The 20,036-nt window shown below is 39.0% G+C and overlaps 1 protein-coding gene and 1 long non-coding RNA gene across 2 annotated transcripts in view; one reads left to right on the plus strand and one right to left on the minus strand.

Annotated features, from left to right (window-relative positions):
• LOC111660958 (uncharacterized) overlaps window positions 1-20,036 on the plus strand; it is a 75,916-nt gene that overhangs the window by 19,811 nt on the left and 36,069 nt on the right. The window contains exons 4-5 of the long non-coding RNA XR_002761185.2: window positions 8,917-8,974; window positions 18,344-18,439. This is a non-coding gene — a long non-coding RNA (uncharacterized LOC111660958). The remainder of the gene's footprint in view (window positions 1-8,916; window positions 8,975-18,343; window positions 18,440-20,036) is intronic.
• Window positions 4,693-18,556, minus strand: npffr2a (neuropeptide FF receptor 2a). The gene is made up of 3 exons (XM_023414410.2): window positions 18,226-18,556; window positions 10,411-10,510; window positions 4,693-7,453 (listed from the first exon to the last, which is right to left on the minus strand). Exons 1-3 carry the CDS (start codon window positions 18,551-18,553, stop codon window positions 6,601-6,603), a joined length of 1,281 nt encoding a protein of 426 aa, XP_023270178.1. The 5' UTR covers window positions 18,554-18,556; the 3' UTR covers window positions 4,693-6,600.

The following is a 20,036-nucleotide window of genomic DNA, read 5'->3' on the forward strand; positions in this document are numbered from 1 at the left end:
TTCTGTTTGGCAGGTAGTGCTTTGACCGTAAACATCCTTCAGTTTGGGATAGTTTCAGTACACTTTGAGATCTGTTCATTCTTACCACACAGCTGGACAACAGTGTAGCATAAAATGGCAAATACAAATTGTGCAGCCTCACCTTTGCCCCTGTGGAGACAAATGACGAATTTGCATCTTTTCTCATAAACAGAAGAATCAAAACATAGTTGAGAAACAACCCTGCTTTTGTTCAAACAAACAAACAATACAGCTACAGTATATCTTAATCATGTGACGGAGCAGAGTTCACCGCTTTACAGATCTTTAAAGAAATTGCTTTCAAGAAAGGAAAGCACCACGCCGAGATGATTTCAGCGCAGAGATACTGCTCTCATTTATTTTCAGCATCCTTATCGTCGCAGCAGAACATGTTTGTCCCAGACCCCATCTCTTAGCAAAAGCACAGCAATTTACAATGAATATTAGAGTTAATCTTGTGGGTTGCTGAGAAATTTCCATGAAGAATAAGCAATATCAATTTTTATAGAGTTGGTCAGTCTCAAAATAGCTTCTAGTTCATTTAGTTTGAATGATTCAGTATGAGGGATGGTAGGTGAATCATTCACTGACATATACATGAACCCTTTCTGAATAAAATATTCTTTATTAAGTTGTTTACATGGTCGGCTTGTTAAATTATTCCATTAGTATTCCAATTGACATGAACTTACATGTTGCCTAATTAATGTGACCATGGAAAATACTCATTATTGATTAGTTGTGTTTGTGTAAATTGTGTATCATGATACTGGTTAAGTTTAATCGCTGGTATAAATCAGTGACGCATCCAAAACTTGTTGCACTTGTACTTGAACAACACGCCTCCGCCAACGCAGCTCCCGGCACTATTTTAATCCTTTCAGTCTAAATCTCTAATTAGCCAGAAAATATTGTCAAGCAGCAGCTGTGTGTGTAACATTAACATAGTCAGTACTTGATTTTATATTCATTGTGCATGCCTCTATTAGGCAAATATAATACTGTAGGAATTTGCTTTTTCCCAGAGCAGCTGTGTGTGTAACATTAACATAGTCAGTACTTGATTTTATATTCATTGTGCATGCCTCTATTAGGCAAATATAATACTGTAGGAATTTGCTTTTTCCCAGAGGCACAGAAGTTTTCGTCAGTTAAAATCTTCTAGTAATTAGATCCTCAAACCTCTTTTATATATAGCAAGCCTGAACAAGCCTTTGCTAACAGCCAGAACCTTCACCATAAATCTTGCAGTTATTAAATTTTTTGCAGACAATCACAGAGGTAATAGATCATGTGATGAATAGCCCTTCACAATTAAATAGGACACCATTTACTTCATTACTTTCTATAAAAACCATCAGAATTTGTGTCCCAACAAATAAATCTTTAAAATTGTCATTTAACATCATTTAAGAACATGTAGGTGCCGACACAAAAACCCCACATGCTGGTACACAAGCTATTCACATGCAGACTATACAAAGGTACCAAGAGATTCAAAAAAGAAATTCACAGTATTTCATTCACACTTGTTAAAAAAAACAAAAACAAACAAACGATTAAAAAAAAAAAAAAAAAAAATGTTTCACCACAGGCACCAAAAAGTACTAATTCATTACATTCAATGCTGGAGACACTTAACATCTTGTTTGTACCAAATGAGTCTATTGTAATGATGCATGACATGAGCAATTCTTCAAAATGTCAAGTGTCTTGTAGTCTGTTAAAGCATTGTAGAGAACCCTGACTTCTTTGGAAGGAATAAATCTTTTCAAATGGCTGCTCAAAACCCATAAAAACAAAACTGAAAATTGTGAGTTTTTTCTTTTTTTTTTTTTATTTTACATTGTAATTATTTTGTTTTTTTCTTTTTCACTGTGTAGTAGGAAATACTCAATTGCAAGTTGAAGTTGTGAATAGAGCTGGGTATTGATCCTCAATACTGACTGACCATGTGTTTATTGTAGAAAGTTGGCATCAGATTACTTAGTTTGGCATATGTTGTTAAAGAACGGGAAAGGGTTTGTTTACCTTTCCCCAAATATGGTATTGTAAAGATTGTTACTTTGTAATCGGCACCAAAACTCAGTTGTGGTGTTGGCATCGGTGTCCAACATTTTGTGAAACGATGCCTAGCCATAGCTGTAAGCGTTAAAGAGCAACAAACTGACTGACCTTTTGATGTTTTTATTCTGTGGCTCATTTCTAAATTTGACTTCGAAATGAGGTTGGATTTCTCGTCACTGCTCCCACTTTGGAGCCAAGTTCTGAGTCTGAGGAAAATACCCAGATTTTTGAGAGTGAGAGCAATTACACTGTTGGTCAATCATTTTCTTTTTTAGACTGGAATCCTTCCTCTGAACACAGAGTTTCCTCTTTTCTCTGCAGCATCAGCAACTTTTCTTGGATGCTTCCTGGGTTTGTCGCTCCGTCGCTTCGGTCACTCTTTCTAACACCATGTTCTGTTGTCTATGTACATTGGAAACATATCTGGAGGCTCAACACAAGCCTCCGACAGACAGCTGCATGTTGTTTTGTGGACTTTTATTGTGCCCTCTCCCCAGTGCAACACAGTACGACCTGCTGACAGTTCTTTGCCATGCATTTCATCTAGGAACCTTCAGCATGTTGTGCCGAGTTGCACGGGGGACACATAATAAAAGTCAGAGTAATAATGCAGCTTAATTGAGCCTACAGATATGTTTATAAAATACAAATGGACAACAGAACACCGTCTCCAGCTCTGGTTGGTTGATGTAAAACAGATCACTATCTGTGAACAGCGCGGGAAAGTCGCCGCAGACTTTCAGGCAGGATAAGAGATTAAAACTCCAGCACACTGAGTACAGAGAGATTTACCTGCCACTGATGGGCTTAATCAACATTGAGTGAACTTGATTGGTGAGGGCTTGCATGTGATGAACTTTCATGTAAAAGTCTGGCACTCCAGCTTTAACTTTAAATTTCAGAAAGCCAAAACGTACAATATTAGATTCAATAAAGAATAATAGATTAAAAATAATTTGAATTCTGTTTTGATTCACTTACAATGCTTTGTAGCCTACATAACACTCACAGATGCACTCAGTATGTTCTGTAGCCCATAGGAATTACATCCAATTATAACTGGATATATGAATAAGCTCTCCAGATGGTCAGTCAAGCAGAAAATCACAGATAATAAATTCTGTCAGTATGTATAATGGACAACAGCACTCACTCATTGGACTCAAGTGAGTAGCAGTATTCACTGAGGACATGTGACTGGCTCCACAAAAAAGGGTCAAATCAGAGTTGCAAAGGGGCCCCGCTGCTGAATGCGTTAACACATCACATAGCCAAAAGGGGGGCATGAACCCTTTTCACCAGAGAGAATAAGATCTCTCTGTTGGATTCAGTAACATTGCATGGCAGAATGAGTTATGAGCACAAAGACTGAAGGTGTGAGTTCAGTACAGAGGGTGTGAGAAAACTCTTAGCAGCTACGGACAGGTGACAAATTAAAGGAGAAACCTGATAACGAAGTGAAGAAACTGGATGAAAATACCCCCATCCATATAGCACGCAGGGTCACTGAATGGTTTGAGCATGAAAATGATGTGATCCCAACCCAACTGAAGACCAAATGAGTGAAAATCTTTTGGAAGAACGGTGTACATCCCTCCAGAGACTGTCAATGTGCACTGAAGCTGTTCTGGCAACACATTACTAAGACACTTTATATTGGTTTTTCCTTTTAATTTGTCTCCCATCTGTTTGTCTGGTGCCATCTTGGAGGTCCCTTTAGATGCGGCAGTATGTTTTATGATCCCTGTGGTGTTTTCAATTTACTTATCTTTATCTTTAAATCTAAAAATCTAAGTACTGAGAGTTATTTTGGTCCAACAACTCATAATTATTGTGTGACTCTTGACTGTCATGTCAGTACTTGAGATCAGCAAGGTTAAAACGCCTTGCAATGTACCAAACAGAAAATCCAGTTGCTTTTGACATGCTACGCGTAGATATCCATCGAGATCTTTGCAGACAACTTGTCAAAAACAAAGGCGCCTTCTTGTGACAAGTGTCAAAATCTTAAGTGCTCAAGTGCAGAAATATTCTGAGTGAGTCAAACAGCAAAAGCCTGCTGCTGAAACACTTACAATTTAGTTGATTTTTTTTTCTTTCTTTTTTTTTTCTTGAAAATGTGATATCAGCAGACAAAAGCTAAAGATTGGGAGAGGGGAAAACTAATTAAATGCATCTCAGTTTCCAGAGCTCCACCACACGACTTTGAAATTGAATGCCACACTGCATGGCACATTGTCAGAAATGTCTAACACAGCCTTGAGCTGTACATTTGATGATCTGTGTCCTTGAATTTATGCTGAGTTCAAGTGTTCTGTTGAGTGCTTCCCATGCAATGTGTTGATGTCTGCAACAGGTAAGAGCAACAACAAGCTGCTGCTGATGCTCTTACAAACATAAAAACCTATCCCTTCTGATGCAGTAGAGTTTTCCTATCAAAACCTGAATGTAAAAGCTCTTATGAACAGGGCAGGAGCAGTAGTACACTGCCATTGTACAGATATTGGTAGTGTTAAGGATCTCCAACATGGCTGCCAGAGACATATCACATAGTTGTTTAAAAAAAAAAAAAAAAGAAAAAGAAATTATGAATATGTGGTTTAAGACATTAGCTGATGATGTTTCTGATGTTTTTGAGTTTTTACGTCTTTTTTATACAAATTTTGGGAAATTTAACAGACCACCAACAGTAGAGACTGAAAGTATGTAAAACACCTTTGAACCAAATGTTGTTTACTACACCACCCTGCAAGAATTTTCATAATAGCTACAGTATTTCACACAGACGAACAGATTCACATTATCACTTGTATTCTACGCTTCTGACTCAGTAACACGTATTTACAGCAGACGATGCACGTTCAGGGGCCAGTGCTGGATCTCTGTTTTTCCCCATTTACTGTACAGGTTAACTGCGCAACACTGTTCATAGAGAAAGGAAAAAAACAATAACAGCAAAACACTTTATCTGAGATTTACATGGCACATTCATTACAGGCTCATGAGAATATTCATGAATAAATAATGTTGAATCCAGCATCATTAAACTTTCATGTACGTGTTTACAGTGCAGATTTCAGAATAAAAGCCTGGGGAAAAATTTAAGTAGATGGATCATAAACAATCATAATCATAGCTTTCTCCTCTTGTCGGTACCAAACGGTCTTTGAAAAACAAAAACAACAACAAAAACAATAAGGAACAGTGTTAATGTTAGACACCTGCAGAATTTTCCATCTATGTGCAAATCTACTAAATGTATACTGTATCATTGAATAAAACTGTAATCTTAATGGCTGAGGTGAAGTATTTTAATGAGTTGAGACAAACTAAGTGTCCCTTTTTTATAATTAAAGGTTCAAACATTTTAACACCAACAAATCATTACCTTAATCATAACTTTACCATAACCGTTGACATTAATTATTTTACATTACCGTAAGCAAAGTAGACCAATGGCAAGACATGTAACATCTTCTATCAGCAGCACTTATACTACATTTTATAGTGTGAGGTTTGAAATTATACATGGTGGGTTACTTTACTTTAGTCTGGTTCTAAATCTTGTGGTTTTGAATGGATGTTAATGAGACTGATATGTCACTCTTTACTGATTGGCCTGTCAAAAAGGAAAAAACTAACATAAACTCACTGTCAGACTAAGTAATGAAGGAGAAATTCAGGCTCAGATTGCGTTCAGAGGTAGGTGGGCTACTGCTTTGTAATCAGTGAGACATGCTGCTGCGTCGATGATCTAACAACAAGTGAAAAGACTTAATCAGTTCATCGTTGGGTGATGTGGTGGTTTTTCTGTTCATGGTTTGAAAATACTTTAACATGTGCTGAAGTTTTTTTTTTCATCTAATGTGCTACTCTGCAAGGAAATTAAATGTAATCCTAAATTGAGTGGTTACTTTTACTTTTGAAATCTGCTCTGCAAATATCACAGTACAATACAGTAGGTCTGATGCATCTTTATACGTTTTTACATGCAGTTTTCTCAATGAAATGTCAACCAATCCTAATTGATTAATTATGCACTGGACAATGAGCGCTTTAAGTCTTGTATTCCCTTTTGTGGATTACAACAACACAACCTGCTTCCATTTTAAACATGGCACAATATGCGCAACATACACTGTGTGCCTCTAAGGTGATAAATAAAGATTAACAACCAAATTGAATCTTCTCTTTTCAGATTGGTAATCGATAAATATTCGGTTTAGTCATGTATGTATTTCAGGAGCAAACCTGGCTGCGTTTAATGTTTTTTAATGGTGCAGGACAGTCAAAAGGATAAATTACTGTTAGTGTATTTTCTCCGTTTGTTTTGTACTTTGTCTGTTTTTCTTAACAGTATTAAATTGCCTCGGGTAAATTACATATAAAGGTCAGGTTCTAAAACCTCTTCAGGTGAGCCTTGCAGTTTACTTATGCTGAATTGTGAGGGAAATTTTCTTGAAACGTTAACACCTTTGCTTATCACCTTGAAGAATGATTCCATGCGTCGCCTCAAATAGACACTGCAGTTACACCCCCGCTACTGCAAGATGCCTTTTCCAGGTCCTCCATGACCAAGTCCTGTTGAGTGACGTGGTTGAGTCGCCTGGAAGTGCTCTTATCCAGGCTGTTGAGAGAAATAGGCTCCAGAGTGGTTTGTACATTGTTGGCTGGGAGCACAGAGTTTCCCTGCAGCCTGTGTGAGTAGGGTTTCCTCCGCTGTCTGTCCGCCGTGCACAAGTTGAACTTGAACACAGCTTGAAATCCGCTGCGGAAATTCTCATTGAAGAAACCGTAGATGATGGGGTTGACGCTGCTGTTGAAGAAGGCTAGCCAGTGGGCGAAGGGATAAATGTAAATGTTGATGATTCTGTACTGCTGCTCAGTCAGGCTGGCATAGTCGCTCAACATCATGAGGGTCCACAGAGGCAGCCAGGAAAGGATGAAAAGCAAAGCAACTATAAGAAGCATTTTAATCACCCTCTGCTTTTTCTTTGACACAGTGTGGCGGTTGTCGTGGCCCGGCTTCCCTCCTGTTGGGACTGCTGTTTTGAAAAGCGTAATGCCAATCCGAGCGTACATGATCACGATGAGGGAGAGGGGGGCAAGGTAGATATTTGCAAACAGGACAGTGGTATAGATCTTCCTCATCTCCTGGTTTGGCCAGTTCTCTCTGCACCAATAGAACGGGCTCGTTTTGTTGTCATAGCCCAGTAACACCCGAATGGTTTGCTCCTTGGTCACTTGTAGCATCACCCCAGAGGGACACATGATGGATATGGCCAGAACCCAGATAATGACTATTATCAAGGTGGCTGTGGATATGGTCAGCTTCTGCTTGAAGGGGTAGACAATGCATCGGAATCTGTAAAAGGATTAAAAAAAGATTGAATAAGGGAGTTGTATATAAATAGTTAACCTGATTTTGAAAATGGCTTTTCCACTGGAATTTGAGTGACAGTAAAAAACATTTACTTCAAAGACCACATTATATAACTGGAATGGCACTCAGGAGAGTGCATACCTCCACCAAGGCTCAAAGTTTGTGAGCTGTAAATATGTCTGATTTTTTACATCAAGATCCAAATATTATTTCCTGAGAAATTGCTAAAGTATTGAAAAACGCCCAGTCACACAATAGAGTGGAAAAAACAAATTCCTGGATCCGTGCCTTAAACCGGATCTGCACCAAAATTTTATGAGTTCCTATTTGACCCATGTACTCATCCCTCCATCAAGTCTGGTGTAAATCAGTTCAGTACTTTTTCATAATCCTGCTGACAGACAAACAGACAGACACAAGTGAAAACATAACATCCTTGTTGGAAGTAATTAGAGTTAATGTAACTTATGAAGGGACAAATCCAGGCTTTAATCACACGGAGCGGCTGTTGCCAAAACCCTCAGGGTCATAGACACTGTATAAAGGATGCACATGCTGAGAGAAGATGTGCAGCTCAGTATTTCTGAAATGGTGCCGAACAACAAAGTGAAAGCAAATACAAAATCAGACTTGGCTTTAGAATTACACATTATGTGCGACTGCTGCTCTCCCTCTGTGTGATAGACTAATATTCAGAACACTGACTGACTGACTGTGCTTAATTTCCTTTCTCCCCACTCTCTAGAGCAATTTGTACTTCAGATCAATGTCCACACAAGAGAGCCATAATTAACCCACCCACCCCTGAAGCCTTGAAAAATGCTCCCCCTACACTGCTTCTTCAGGGTCTTTTCGTGCCCGCCATTGTATGAGATGTCTTACCGTTTGCTTATGGAGTTGACACTTGCATAAGCACACAAACAAATGCTTCAGCAGAAAATGTCCTCATGCAAAACACAGGAGCGTGTGTGTGTACATTCATACGTATGGCTGCTGGAGTGTGAAAATTACTTCCTGCATGATACTGAACTCTGTGAGTTAGTCATCACTTTCAGACACCTAATGAATGAATGAATGCATGAATGAATGAATGAAAATAGACATATTTCCATGTAATATGACCCATTCAAGAATATAGATGTATCTAATTATTACTTTAACATTTTAACAGTCAGCATTTATTAACCTCCCAACTCTGTTGACCAATCAGAAGCATCTTCAAACAATGACGTTATCCTGTGAGCTGATTTAGAAAGATGTAGCAACGGTGGAGGAAGTGTTCAGGTCCATATTTATAAACACTTCAGTACAAACTCCAGCATTCAAAATCTTGTCACTGCCGATGGATACAAGAGTAAGAAGCTTTTTGATGTTCATATTTAATAGGTCCCAAATGCACATACACACTCTTACCGATTGTTTCACACTATTCCACTGTTTTACAGGTGATGTGCAGCAACCTGTCGCTGAAGACTAGAAGACTGCTGGCAAGTACACATGGGTGTAAGTAAATCAGAATTTTAAATCTGCTTTGCAAATGTTTTGTGAGGAAGGAAATAGATCCAGCATGGTTCCTCCAGTAAATTAGCAGAAACAGCAGGCGAGGAATGGAAGTCATTACAGCTTAGAGAGGAGATGAGATGTTAGAGAGGAGGTGGATCAACTTGAGGGTTAGTTTGACAAAAGAGGCATGCAGACACTTTCACACACAAATGATCGGTGATTGATCAGTGATGGTCGACTAGTTGGTATTAGTGATGTTTAAAACACTCGGGTATTAAGTCTCTGTGATGCCACCATACTGTAGTGTTTGGATGGTATGATTTCTAATGGTATGATAGCTGCAGGGTCACATTGGGATTGATGCTGAAATTAGACTGCAAAGTGATCTGTGTATGAATACACTTGCCAAAGGGGTACAAGAGTGATATTTATCTCCTTACCCATTCAAAACAGATTCTAATCCTGTGGCTGATAGATACTGTATCTAAGATGGCTCTGACTTTAGGATGTCAAGGCACTTCAAACTCCTGTCTGTCCTTTCCAGAGGCGCAGGCACCCTCTGGTGATTTTTTCAAATTGTGACGTCGCTGCACGTCTAGTGTCTGAGGACTGGGCGATGTCAAAATATCAGCTCTGTCAGTTTTACTGCTTGGAGAGCTGTTGCCATCCTCTTGTCCCCCACAATGTCCTCTAACTCCGCTGCGTGTGTTTGTTTGCTTGGCTTCAGTGGTGGCAGAAAACTATGTCCCCACTGTGAGACTTTGAGGCCTCCTCTAGTGGTTTAGAAAGAAATTGAGCAGGATGCCTGTTGTCATCTCGATGAACAACAATGAGGCACTTCAGCATGTTTCTCCAAAGTACCAATTAAGGCTGGCAAAGCTGTGCAATCCTGCTCAGCTCATTGCAAGACAGGTACATCTGAACTTCATCCTCAAAAGCAATGACACAGTTTAATCAACATCTCTGTAAAATAGTTCCAATAATAACTGAACATTATAACCTTCATGATGGAGGATTTATTGCAGGACTGTTGTATTAGACTGCAATACATTTAGCTAGGTGTACCGAATAAACTACCAGTTGAGGGTATATTCATAAAATAAACTAGGGTCATTAAAAAAAATTACATATTTTAAGATAATGCTACGTGTGTCCATTAATATGAATGCATTAATGGAAACTTTAAGTTTGAAATTTAATTTTTTTATGTTTTTTTTCTCTTTTGGATGAAAACTCTCAGAAAAGGCAGTAAGTGAACCTTTTAACCCTCAGATTTTATAACATTTTATCACATAAATCAATAGGTGTGCGCTGTCCAAGTGCCTTCTAGTTTTATGTTATTTTTTGAGGTGCCCTTTATATATGAAAGATGCTTGGAAAAGGAGGTGTACTGTGATATTTTGTGAAGCAGTAATGGTAAAATACAGCCACTCTACCTGTCAACAGCAATAGCGACCAGAGTGAAGACGGATGCTGACACAGAGATCCCTTGAACCATGCCACTCATTTTGCAGACCAGGCTCCCAAAAGGCCATCCTGTCGACAGGAAAGATGCATTCAGCTGATTTACCATTGAGACATTAACTTCAGATAGACAGCATGATAACTGTACTATATGCATTGGATTTAATATCACTCACAAATAAATCGGTTTACTGGAGGAGCTCAAGGGATTTGCGATAATGTCACATCTGAGTATCTTAAGAGGGAACAATCCCTTCTTTAGCAGTACTTGATCAGTGCTGCTGGTGCCTTGTAGCACAGCTGCGGACAGCGTATGTGTAACGCTTTCTGAAGTTCATCTTGAAGAGGTACCAATGAGTGCAATTTTGTCCAATTCAGTCTAAGAACTGTAATTGACAGCTACACAAACATTTTCTTTAATGGACAATTCTTGTATGTTCATAGTAAAACACTATTAACTATAAAATAACTAAGTGAAAGGCTCTCTCTCTCTCTCTCTCTCTCTCTCTCTCTCTCTCTCTCTCTCTCTCTCTCTCATATATATTATTATTATTATATATATTTCTGTTTATAAATAACTGATGTCAGGATTATGTCTGCTTGCACTTGAGACTTAACAGTTTATTTAATAGTAAGACATTGGTTTTTAAAATGGGGGATGGAATCTAATGAAAGATGCTTACAGTTGCATTATGGGAATTGTAGGATCGAGGCTTTTTGAAGCCTGACCTATATCAGGAACTTCAAAATTTAATATCGCAGCCTCTGCAGTTTCAATTTTGAGTCCCACAGCTTTATAAAAATGTGACTTTAAATGGCTGGATTTTTTTTTTTTTTTTTTTTTTTTTTTCCAGGAAGAATTTGGTAGGAATATAATATATAATCCTGCTAAGCAGGATGAAAATCCGCTTTGCATTTTTTACCTTTTATCAAGATGTTTTATGAACATTAAAAAGATCCACATGTTATACCATAATGTGGCCATAGTACACTGTTTTGGTTCACCAAGTGAAGCAACAGAGTAAAGAAAGATGTTTTGTTTCATATATTATTATATAATAACCCAAACACAATTATTGGCACCCTTTTCATTAACTTAAATTAGTTCCTCAAACAACAAATAAGACTCACCTGTGCTTAATTTTCAGTGTTCATATGACCTGAATTAACCAATGATTGATGGTTTTACTGCATAAAAGGGAGATGATTGGTTGCAGTTTCTTTTTCTCAATGGTGAAGACAAGAGAGCTGCAACAGAGCATCAGAAATGCTTCTATCAAAAAACATAACTCCTCCATGACAAGATCCTGAAATCCCTGTTTGAACATTTTGTAATGTTACCATGAAGTTTCACAGTTGGAAAACTGTGGCACATGACGCTCAGAAGAAACTCGGTGAGAGAAGTCTGTGAAAGTTGGTGCAGATTTTTAGAAAAAAAACCCACTCAAAGTATGTTAAGCGCTTCAGGCTGACCGGGAGTCGAGTTCAGCCCATATCGTACACTGCACACTAAACCAAGTAGGGCTCCATGGACAAAGCCCAAAGAGGACACCAATAATGAAAGGGAGGCACAAAGGAAAAGGCTGAGGTTCCTATCATGCTGTGTGGCTGCCTCTGTTGCTGAAAGGCATTGAATGTATCAAAGGATGGATGGAATCAGAAGAATTTCAAGATACTTGATATTGAAATGTGTTACCCAGCATCAGAAAACTAGGTTTGATGCAAAGGTCTTGGGTCGTTCAGCAGGACTACAACTGAAAGCACACACCAAGCAGCACAAAAGAACAGCTTCAAAGAAAAAGATGGAGTGTTTTAAACTGGCCAGCAATAAGTCCTTATCCAAATCCCATTGGAAGACCTTTTGAAGAGAGAGGACTCCTGCAAACCTAAAGAGCTAGAGCTTCAACACATAGCAGTGGATGAGTGGTAGAAACCACCAGTAGATGGGTGCAAGATGCTTGTACATGGCTACCAGAAATGTTTAGAGGCTGTCATTGTTGCCAAACCTTCTGCAACCAAGTATTAGTGAAGGGTGCCAATACTTGTCTGGGGTACATTTTGTGTTTGTATTATTTCAGTTATGCAATTTCTTTTTCCTTTTCTTCAGTAACCTTGGACATTTTAACAAATATGCAGTTATTTGATTCATTTGCATTTTTATTTGATGCTGTACTTCACATTATCACAAAACAAAAAGGTCTAAGGACTTATCTGTAAAACAGTCGATAGATTAATCGATTAGAAAACCAGTCATCAGTGTCATCTGAACAAAAGTAAGCAGTGTTATATGCAGTCCCATTGCCCAAAATCTAGATTAAAAGCTATTTGATTGATGTTGAATAGATGTAGACAACACTTGGGTCGTCTTGGCGCTTTCAGATGCAGATGACAACCTCCCCCTCATTGTCAACTAGAGCATTATGTACTGTAAACATCCTAATGGTGCATTAGATGAAAGCTTTCTCTGACAGTTGCTGAATGGTAATTGTCCAGTTTTAACAGAACTTACCACAGACAAAGTGACATCTGGTTTTCATTTAAACCACAAACACAGACAGAGGCGGAGGGATACACACATCACATCCCTGATAAATATGTGATGAAGATGTTTAAAACTTTTTTCAAGGCACTGAAGTCTAGAAAACTTACAATGACTAAACACTAGTCCCTCTGACCAGTGTCCTGTATTCAGTTGACAGCTCAGCATCACTGTCCTGTTGATGTGTGATGCGTAACCCGGTCAAACATCATTGGCTGTTTAAGTGTCCCACACCGCGCCACTGAAGAACACTGCACAGCATGAGGCTGTCATCACAAAGCCATAGGGATGTTGGTAGAGGGCGATGAGCCCAGCACAGGCCCAGTTTGTGATTGACACAGTGCTTTGTGTTACAGCTGAGTGGGTTCAATTTTCTTCTCTGTGACACCAAGTCTTTTGCCCCCTGCTCTCGGAGTCTCTAATGTGCTTTTTTGCCCCCCCTCTTCCCCAATATATATATATATATATATATTTCTCTGTTTCTTTCACTCTGGTCAGATTTCACAAGAACTGCTCTGAATGTTGTGCTTCTAGCAGGATCTCCTTTTGCAATCAAAGAACGCTTTTAAAATCTATGAACCTTGGCTTCTTCATCTCCTTCCCCACAGGAAGGTCTTTCTTCTCCTGTTTCTCACTTCGGTCAAATGGTTAGCCGTAAGAAAAACTGGAGTACTTCCAAATCTGATGAGTGCCAGTCAACTGGAGTGACAGTAGTACTCTCCCTCCCCCTCCTGCCTCTCCGCTAGACCACATAACAGACGAACAAATTACAGTACAACAAACAGCTGTAAACTGCTTTTTGCTAATCTCTTAATATTGCTTTAAAGATCTCCTTAAGATGCATTTTAACATGAAAAATATTGTAAGTTGCATAATGGACAATGACTGGCTTCCAAACCAGTTTTGATGTCTTGAAAACCATCTTATAGGTCCGCACCATAAACTCAGGTTTAAGGTGAACACAGAGAAAATTTCCCTCTTAAACATATAAAAGAGCAACTTACAATAAGTGCACCAAACATGAGCTAGCTATCATCAAAATTAGAAGCACTTCCATCCCAAACAAGCACCTAGAAGCATGCTCAGTGTTGTAGTAGAAGTGCTTAGGTTTTTTTTCCATCTGATGCCTGTTTGATTGCTTCTTAAATTGCACTTTCACTGCATCTTTTTCCTCCTCCTTGTAATAGCTCAGTAATATTTTTTGCAAGAGGAAAAGTGTAGAGTAGCAAAGTGGGCAGAGCTGCAAGTTCCAGAAATATTGTCCATATGTGAATCTGTGTTTGGACATTTTTTTTACTGTTAAGTACAAAATCAATGTTCTGTCACGTGGAAACGCAAACATTTCCATTAATTGGTGTTAATAAATTGGATGCTTACAGTTTTGGCAGCCATGCTAATGTTGACTATAAAGCAAAGTTTCTTATTTGCTCATCTGTGGAACTCTGAAGAACAGATGGAGCATGCAGCTTCCACCCAAATATAATCATATCAGTATTTAAAATCTCAAGTCAGATCAACACTAAACAAATAGGGTTTTAAATTTCTTCCTGGTGAAGCCTTCAGTGCCTCAGAAAAAGTTTTAGGCCTCTCTCACTTTTGTTGACAGTTTCTGCACTGACGAGCTCTGGCACCTGAGGGACCTTTTAAACTAGACACATGCTGTGTTTTGGTTTAAGTCGTTATCAGTTGACTTTGACCAAATGTTTTGCCGCTGCAGTCTGAATACAAAATGCCAAAGTGCCTGAAATGAATTGTGAAGGAAGGGAGCAGCTTTCATTCTTATTTACTTCTGGTGGCCTACAAGCTGTCCATCATATCTGAGGATTTAATTCGGAGTTATGTCATTGCAGCAGGGATTTAATCATACAAAGCACTCTGCCAGCTGGATTTTCCCAAACTCCATGTCAGGGTCTGACCTCTGCCTGATTTAGACAATAACTAGAGACCATCTTGTGTTGGATCACACCAGCCGTGACACCTGTCAGCATGTTGACTGAGTACTCAGTAGTTATTACTACTTGAATACATGAGTACTCAGTAGTTATTACTATTACTATTTTATTACACGAGTACCTAGTCATTATTACATCATTACAAGAGCACTCTGTAGTTATTACTACATCATTATGAGTACTCGGTAGTTATTACTAATTTATAACTATATACTTGGTAGTTATTACTTTATTACATTAGTACTCCATAGTCATATCATGACAAGAGTGCGCAGTAGTTATTACTACTGTATTACATTAGTGCTCAGTACCCATGTTCGATCTCGGTTTTCATTTTGATCTCAGCTACACTCCTGTCAAACCACCTCTGGTAGTTCTACCGAAAGTTGGTGGTGTTCACAACCACATTTTGCCATCACACACACACACACACACAGTCTGGTAATGACTGTTTTTTAATTGGTGTGTAATTACCTATTTAATAATAGTAAAATGATCTGGAGGTGAATAAGGCAGTTTAATTGATCCGCAGCCATCACATCAAATTCTTTTGTGGTTCAATTGAAATTCTTGTGCTTAACTACAGACGCATGTTTCCAGTATGTTTTCAAGATGTTGGATCCAGATCAAAGTCTTTTCAAAAAGGCCTGTGAATACATGGAAAGAATTTTCATTCAGGTTAATTATCTTTTGAAAAATTGATTTTTAGTCAGTTGAAAGGAAATGTGGATCATCCTGAATTATTATGTCTGGTTTTAAAAACAAAAGATCAAGCCTTCCCTTAAAAAAAAAAAAAAATTCCATTGCATTGCCGCAACTGTAGACAGCTTCTGCATGAAGAATCTAAACTCTCAGCCACTATCACTCCCCTTGAGAGTCGCTCATGTGAGATTTGTGTCATCTAAAGCCAACTGTCAAGTTAAATCAGCACAATATGTAAAAAGCCCTGGTCTTATTTATGCATGCAGGGAACACCATCGCTTCCATGATACAGTAAATCACAACTTCAGCCTCTGGGCCGTCTTTATTTTTGACCGAAACAGGCATGCAACAAGTCATGATGTTCCCATGGTTCATTTTGCGTGGGATGGCCTCCACTTACACCTTTACTGGCCCACATTAATGCAAGTCCAATCTGAAAAACAGCGGCAGCCCAGGAGTGAATGAAATCATATCAGTGGTTAGGGATTAGGGATCAAGATTAATCAAAGGATTATCAAGGCTAGCAGCCCTTTGAGGCCATAATGCTTCATTACACACTACAACAACAACATTATTGGCTAGAGGACGAATGGAGAGAAAACTAGATATTTATCAGTAGTGGGGCAAAATGTACAGATAGGCCCGAGGGTGGAACCATAGGAAAATTTGAAGGGTTTATCCTCTGTAAAGTGGCCATTTTAGATGACTGTTTATTGGAATTTTGCAATTTATAAATCACAAAATCAACATAATCCCCATCCTTACCCTGCTCCCCACCCTCCCTGCATCCTCCCCAGGTGAGCAAAACAGTGACATCAAGCTCAAATAAATACATACCAGACACACCTCATTCGATGGACACAATGGAGAAAAAGAAAGGAGCAAATTAATAATAAAATAAATTACAGTGGCCATTTTTGGACGACTCACCATATCAGGCTCGTCTCTACAAATGTTAAACATGGCTCAGTTTTCAGCAGTCTAAGCTCGACTGTCACATTTACTTAATCAACTCCAGCTGTTCTTAGGTCCAGCTGTGCTTCAAGATGAATGCCTACGTGTTCAGGCTATACCAATTAGCAGTGTTACTATGATGGAGAATTAATTTGTTTGAGTGAAATTGACATATGACACATTATGTCATGTTTTTTATTTTTTTTAAATCTGAACAAAGCCTTTAGTACAAAACCATATTGTAGTTTTATGGGGGGTAATGTGTCTGACTGTTTCTTGGACTTCCTGAAGTTTTGTCCAAACTGTGAGGTTGTCAAGCAAAAAGCTGAGACTTCAGCCATTTCCTCTTGTTTCCAGTCATTATGCTAAACCAAGCTAACAAGTGTAGCCTTATATTTGCCATACAAAAGGGTGAGTTCTGGTTCCAGGTTGTCGTTTACAGCTGATGTTTGCAATAGAAGATCTGGTACTGAGCGACGTTTACAGATAACACTTTGTGTCTTGTTAGCGGGCTATGTTAGCATTAAACACAAAATACAAGAGGTTGACAGATATTAGATCATATTTTTTGAGGTGAGGTCATGTTTTGCCTTAAGTGTTAAACATGTGGAAAATTCAACCTGTTGGTGGGGCTTAATGAGTCAGAAGATCATTGAATAGTTGTTGAGATTAAGTCACATGTTAATCAGGGATATCTTTGTAAATGTAAAGGTAAATGTACTTTATTTATACAGCCCTTTACAACAATCCTTTCAGCGTACCAAAGTGCTTTACAACAGGTAATAAATAGAGATAAAAATCAGATAAAGAGAAAAATGAGTGAAAACAATAAAAAAAAATAAATAAAAGAACAATGAGAGCAATAAAATACAACAAAATCAATTAAGATAAAAGTGTTATCATACTACTGGGCATTAAATGCCATCCTAAAAAGGTAGGTTTTTAGGCTAGATTTGAAGAGGCCCAGGTCAGAAATAAGACGCATCTCGGCAGGGAGCTTATTCCAGAGCCTGGGGGCAGCAACAGAAAAGGCTCGGTCACCCCAGTGTTTGTATTTTGAGCTGGGCACTTCCAGCAAAAGTTGATTTGTTGACCTCAGAGGTATACCAGGATTTCGGACAGTTAAAAGCTCAGATAAATACGATGGGGCCAGGCCGTTAAGAGCTTTAAAAACAAGCATTAAAAGTTTAAAATCAATTCTATAAGGAAGCCAATGAAGAGAGTTAAGAACAGGAGTGATGTGCACCCGTCTGTTAGTGTTGGTTAAAAGACGGGCAGCAGTGTTTTGCACAAGTTGAAGGCGACCGAGAAAAGACTGGGAGACGCCGACATAAAGTGCATTGCAGTAGTCTAACCTTGAATTTATTAGGGCATGGATAGCTTTCTCAAGGTCGTGACGACTTAAAAGCATTTTGACTTTGGCCAGGAGACGCAACTGGAAAAAACTAGTCCTGACAACATCTTTACCAAATGTCATGGCAGTTAATCCAGTAGTTGTTGAGATATTTCAGTATAGACCAAAGTGTTCAACTGTCCCTGTGACCACGCGGCCAGTTTGGCAAAAAAATTCCTAGTTTTGACATAAGTCACAGTCACAATCAAACAACACAATGAAAGCCTCTAATTACTTGTCTCCTCACCTGTAATTATGTTGTCAAGAAGTGTTGTGGGCATACAGAAAATCCCAACCAGGAGGTCGCTCACAGCAAGGTTCAGAATGAACAAGTTGGTGACAGTCCGCATGTTTTTGCTCCTCAGCACGATGAAACACACCACTCCATTCCCCACCATGCACACGAGGAAGATCAGCAGGTAGGACACGATGAAGATGGCTGCTGTGGACGGCTGATGCAGGTAAAATCCAACATAGGTGATGTTGTTCCTGGGTATGATGGACTCCAAGGAGGAGTTGTATAATGTCCAGTTGTCATAGGGTTGAGTCAAGTTGGTCTCAAGTCCTTCGCTCATTTTAAACCTGAAAATTGAAAGACGAGCAAATGTCATCACAGTGAATCAGCTTAGTTTCCGGTGCAGTTTGAAAGAATGGCATATTGTTAAAGGCATTTCATTCCTTCAAGAAAAGAAGGAAGAAAACAAAACACGAAACAACATGGAACAACCTCATTTTGAAAGGGTCAATCTGTGCAGGGCAAAATTTGTGAGCATGTGTTGCCACTGCTGACGTACTGAGAGTGCATGCACCAGAAAACTTGTTGATGTGTACTGTATGTATGTACTGTATCCCACATCATGAAAAATGTAGGTCTAAGAACTGCAGTTCCACGAATGGACACTGGAGGCTCCAAAAGCCACTCAACCCCCCCAAAAAAAAAATCGGTTTTGGTCTCTATAGCGGATTTCCTCATGACAATGTACAGGGGGTGAATTTTAATATAGTTTATATGTTTTGATTTTATTTAGGCTTAAAAATATGCATAATTGTGGGGGTGTGGCCGCTTTGAGTGACAGGTGGGTGCCATCACAGTCTGCTCTGTGTCAGCTAATTCGAGTCATTGAACGTGACCTTGGCTGTGTTTGTGGTGCTGGTGCCTTTTGTAGGATTTTTCATGCAAATATTGGACTAATGGCTTTCTGTGTGTGAAATGAGGAAGTCTGTGCTCCTCTGCGTTTTTTGAGGTGACTGACATTCTAGTATTTTATTCAAATTGACACTAATTAGTAGCTATTGGTGTCTGCACTCACCATACCTGGCTTGTTGGCTTTGCTCATCAGTTAGCTAACTAGCCAGCCGATGGATAAGCCTTGTGTAGTCTTCGAGCAAGATGCCCGGGTATGCTAATAGAGGAGTTTGGTGGAGTCGGGCGGAGCAGTCCACTCTGAGCCATCTGTTTTTACAGTCTATGGTGTGTGTGGGTGCTTGCTGTGCACACTCACACGCCATGTGATACCTTCACCGCCATGGCTGTGAGTTATTTTTGGCCTCCCATTCCTGCTTTGCGCTCTACAGTGCGTAATTATCGTCGCTGCTCTCTGTTAGCAGCAGGTGTGTTACGTGAGTGGAGTGTAATGCTTTCACCCTGACCATCCGGACCAAGCTTGGAGCAGCAGAGGGCCAGTTTTGTTATTTTATCTTTTAAATGAGTAAATAGTGAAGCTGTCTGTTTCATTACTTTATAGTCATGCAAATAAATATACTATGTCAATTAGATGTTAATCTGCATGAGAAATAAAGAAAAAGGAAAAGTTATCATAATATTCTGCTTATAGTGATCAATTTGACCGGGACATGATCATTACCAGCAGTCACAGCCTCAGCTCTTCAAGCATTTCTTCCACTGTAAAAGTGCTTTATGTATAAGAACACTGACAACTTGAAGCCAAAAATTAAGTGAGCCAGTAAGTTCTACGATAATATGAGATGAGCTTAATTAATGTGATAAGAATAGGAGCACATACTGTTGAGCCTTTCAAGCAGATGAGTCCGTTAGAC

The sequence above is a fragment of the Seriola lalandi genome, unplaced genomic scaffold (assembly GCF_002814215.2).
Source record: "Seriola lalandi dorsalis isolate HSWRI2012SDOR001 ecotype SW California unplaced genomic scaffold, Sedor1 jcf7180002054524, whole genome shotgun sequence".
Lineage (NCBI taxonomy): Eukaryota > Metazoa > Chordata > Actinopteri > Carangiformes > Carangidae > Seriola > Seriola lalandi.

Bases quoted from the DNA above. Each gene is read 5' to 3' on its own strand.
- npffr2a (XM_023414410.2), bottom strand. From the start codon at position 18,553: ATGAGCGAAGGACTTGAGACCAACTTGACTCAACCCTATGACAACTGG. The intron at 10,511-18,225 runs GTGAGGAGACAA...TCCTGTCGACAG, and splicing joins TCTTGACAACATAATTACAG to GATGGCCTTTTGGGAGCCTG. The intron at 7,454-10,410 runs GTAGAGTGGCTG...ATCCTTTTACAG, and splicing joins GTCGCTATTGCTGTTGACAG to ATTCCGATGCATTGTCTACC.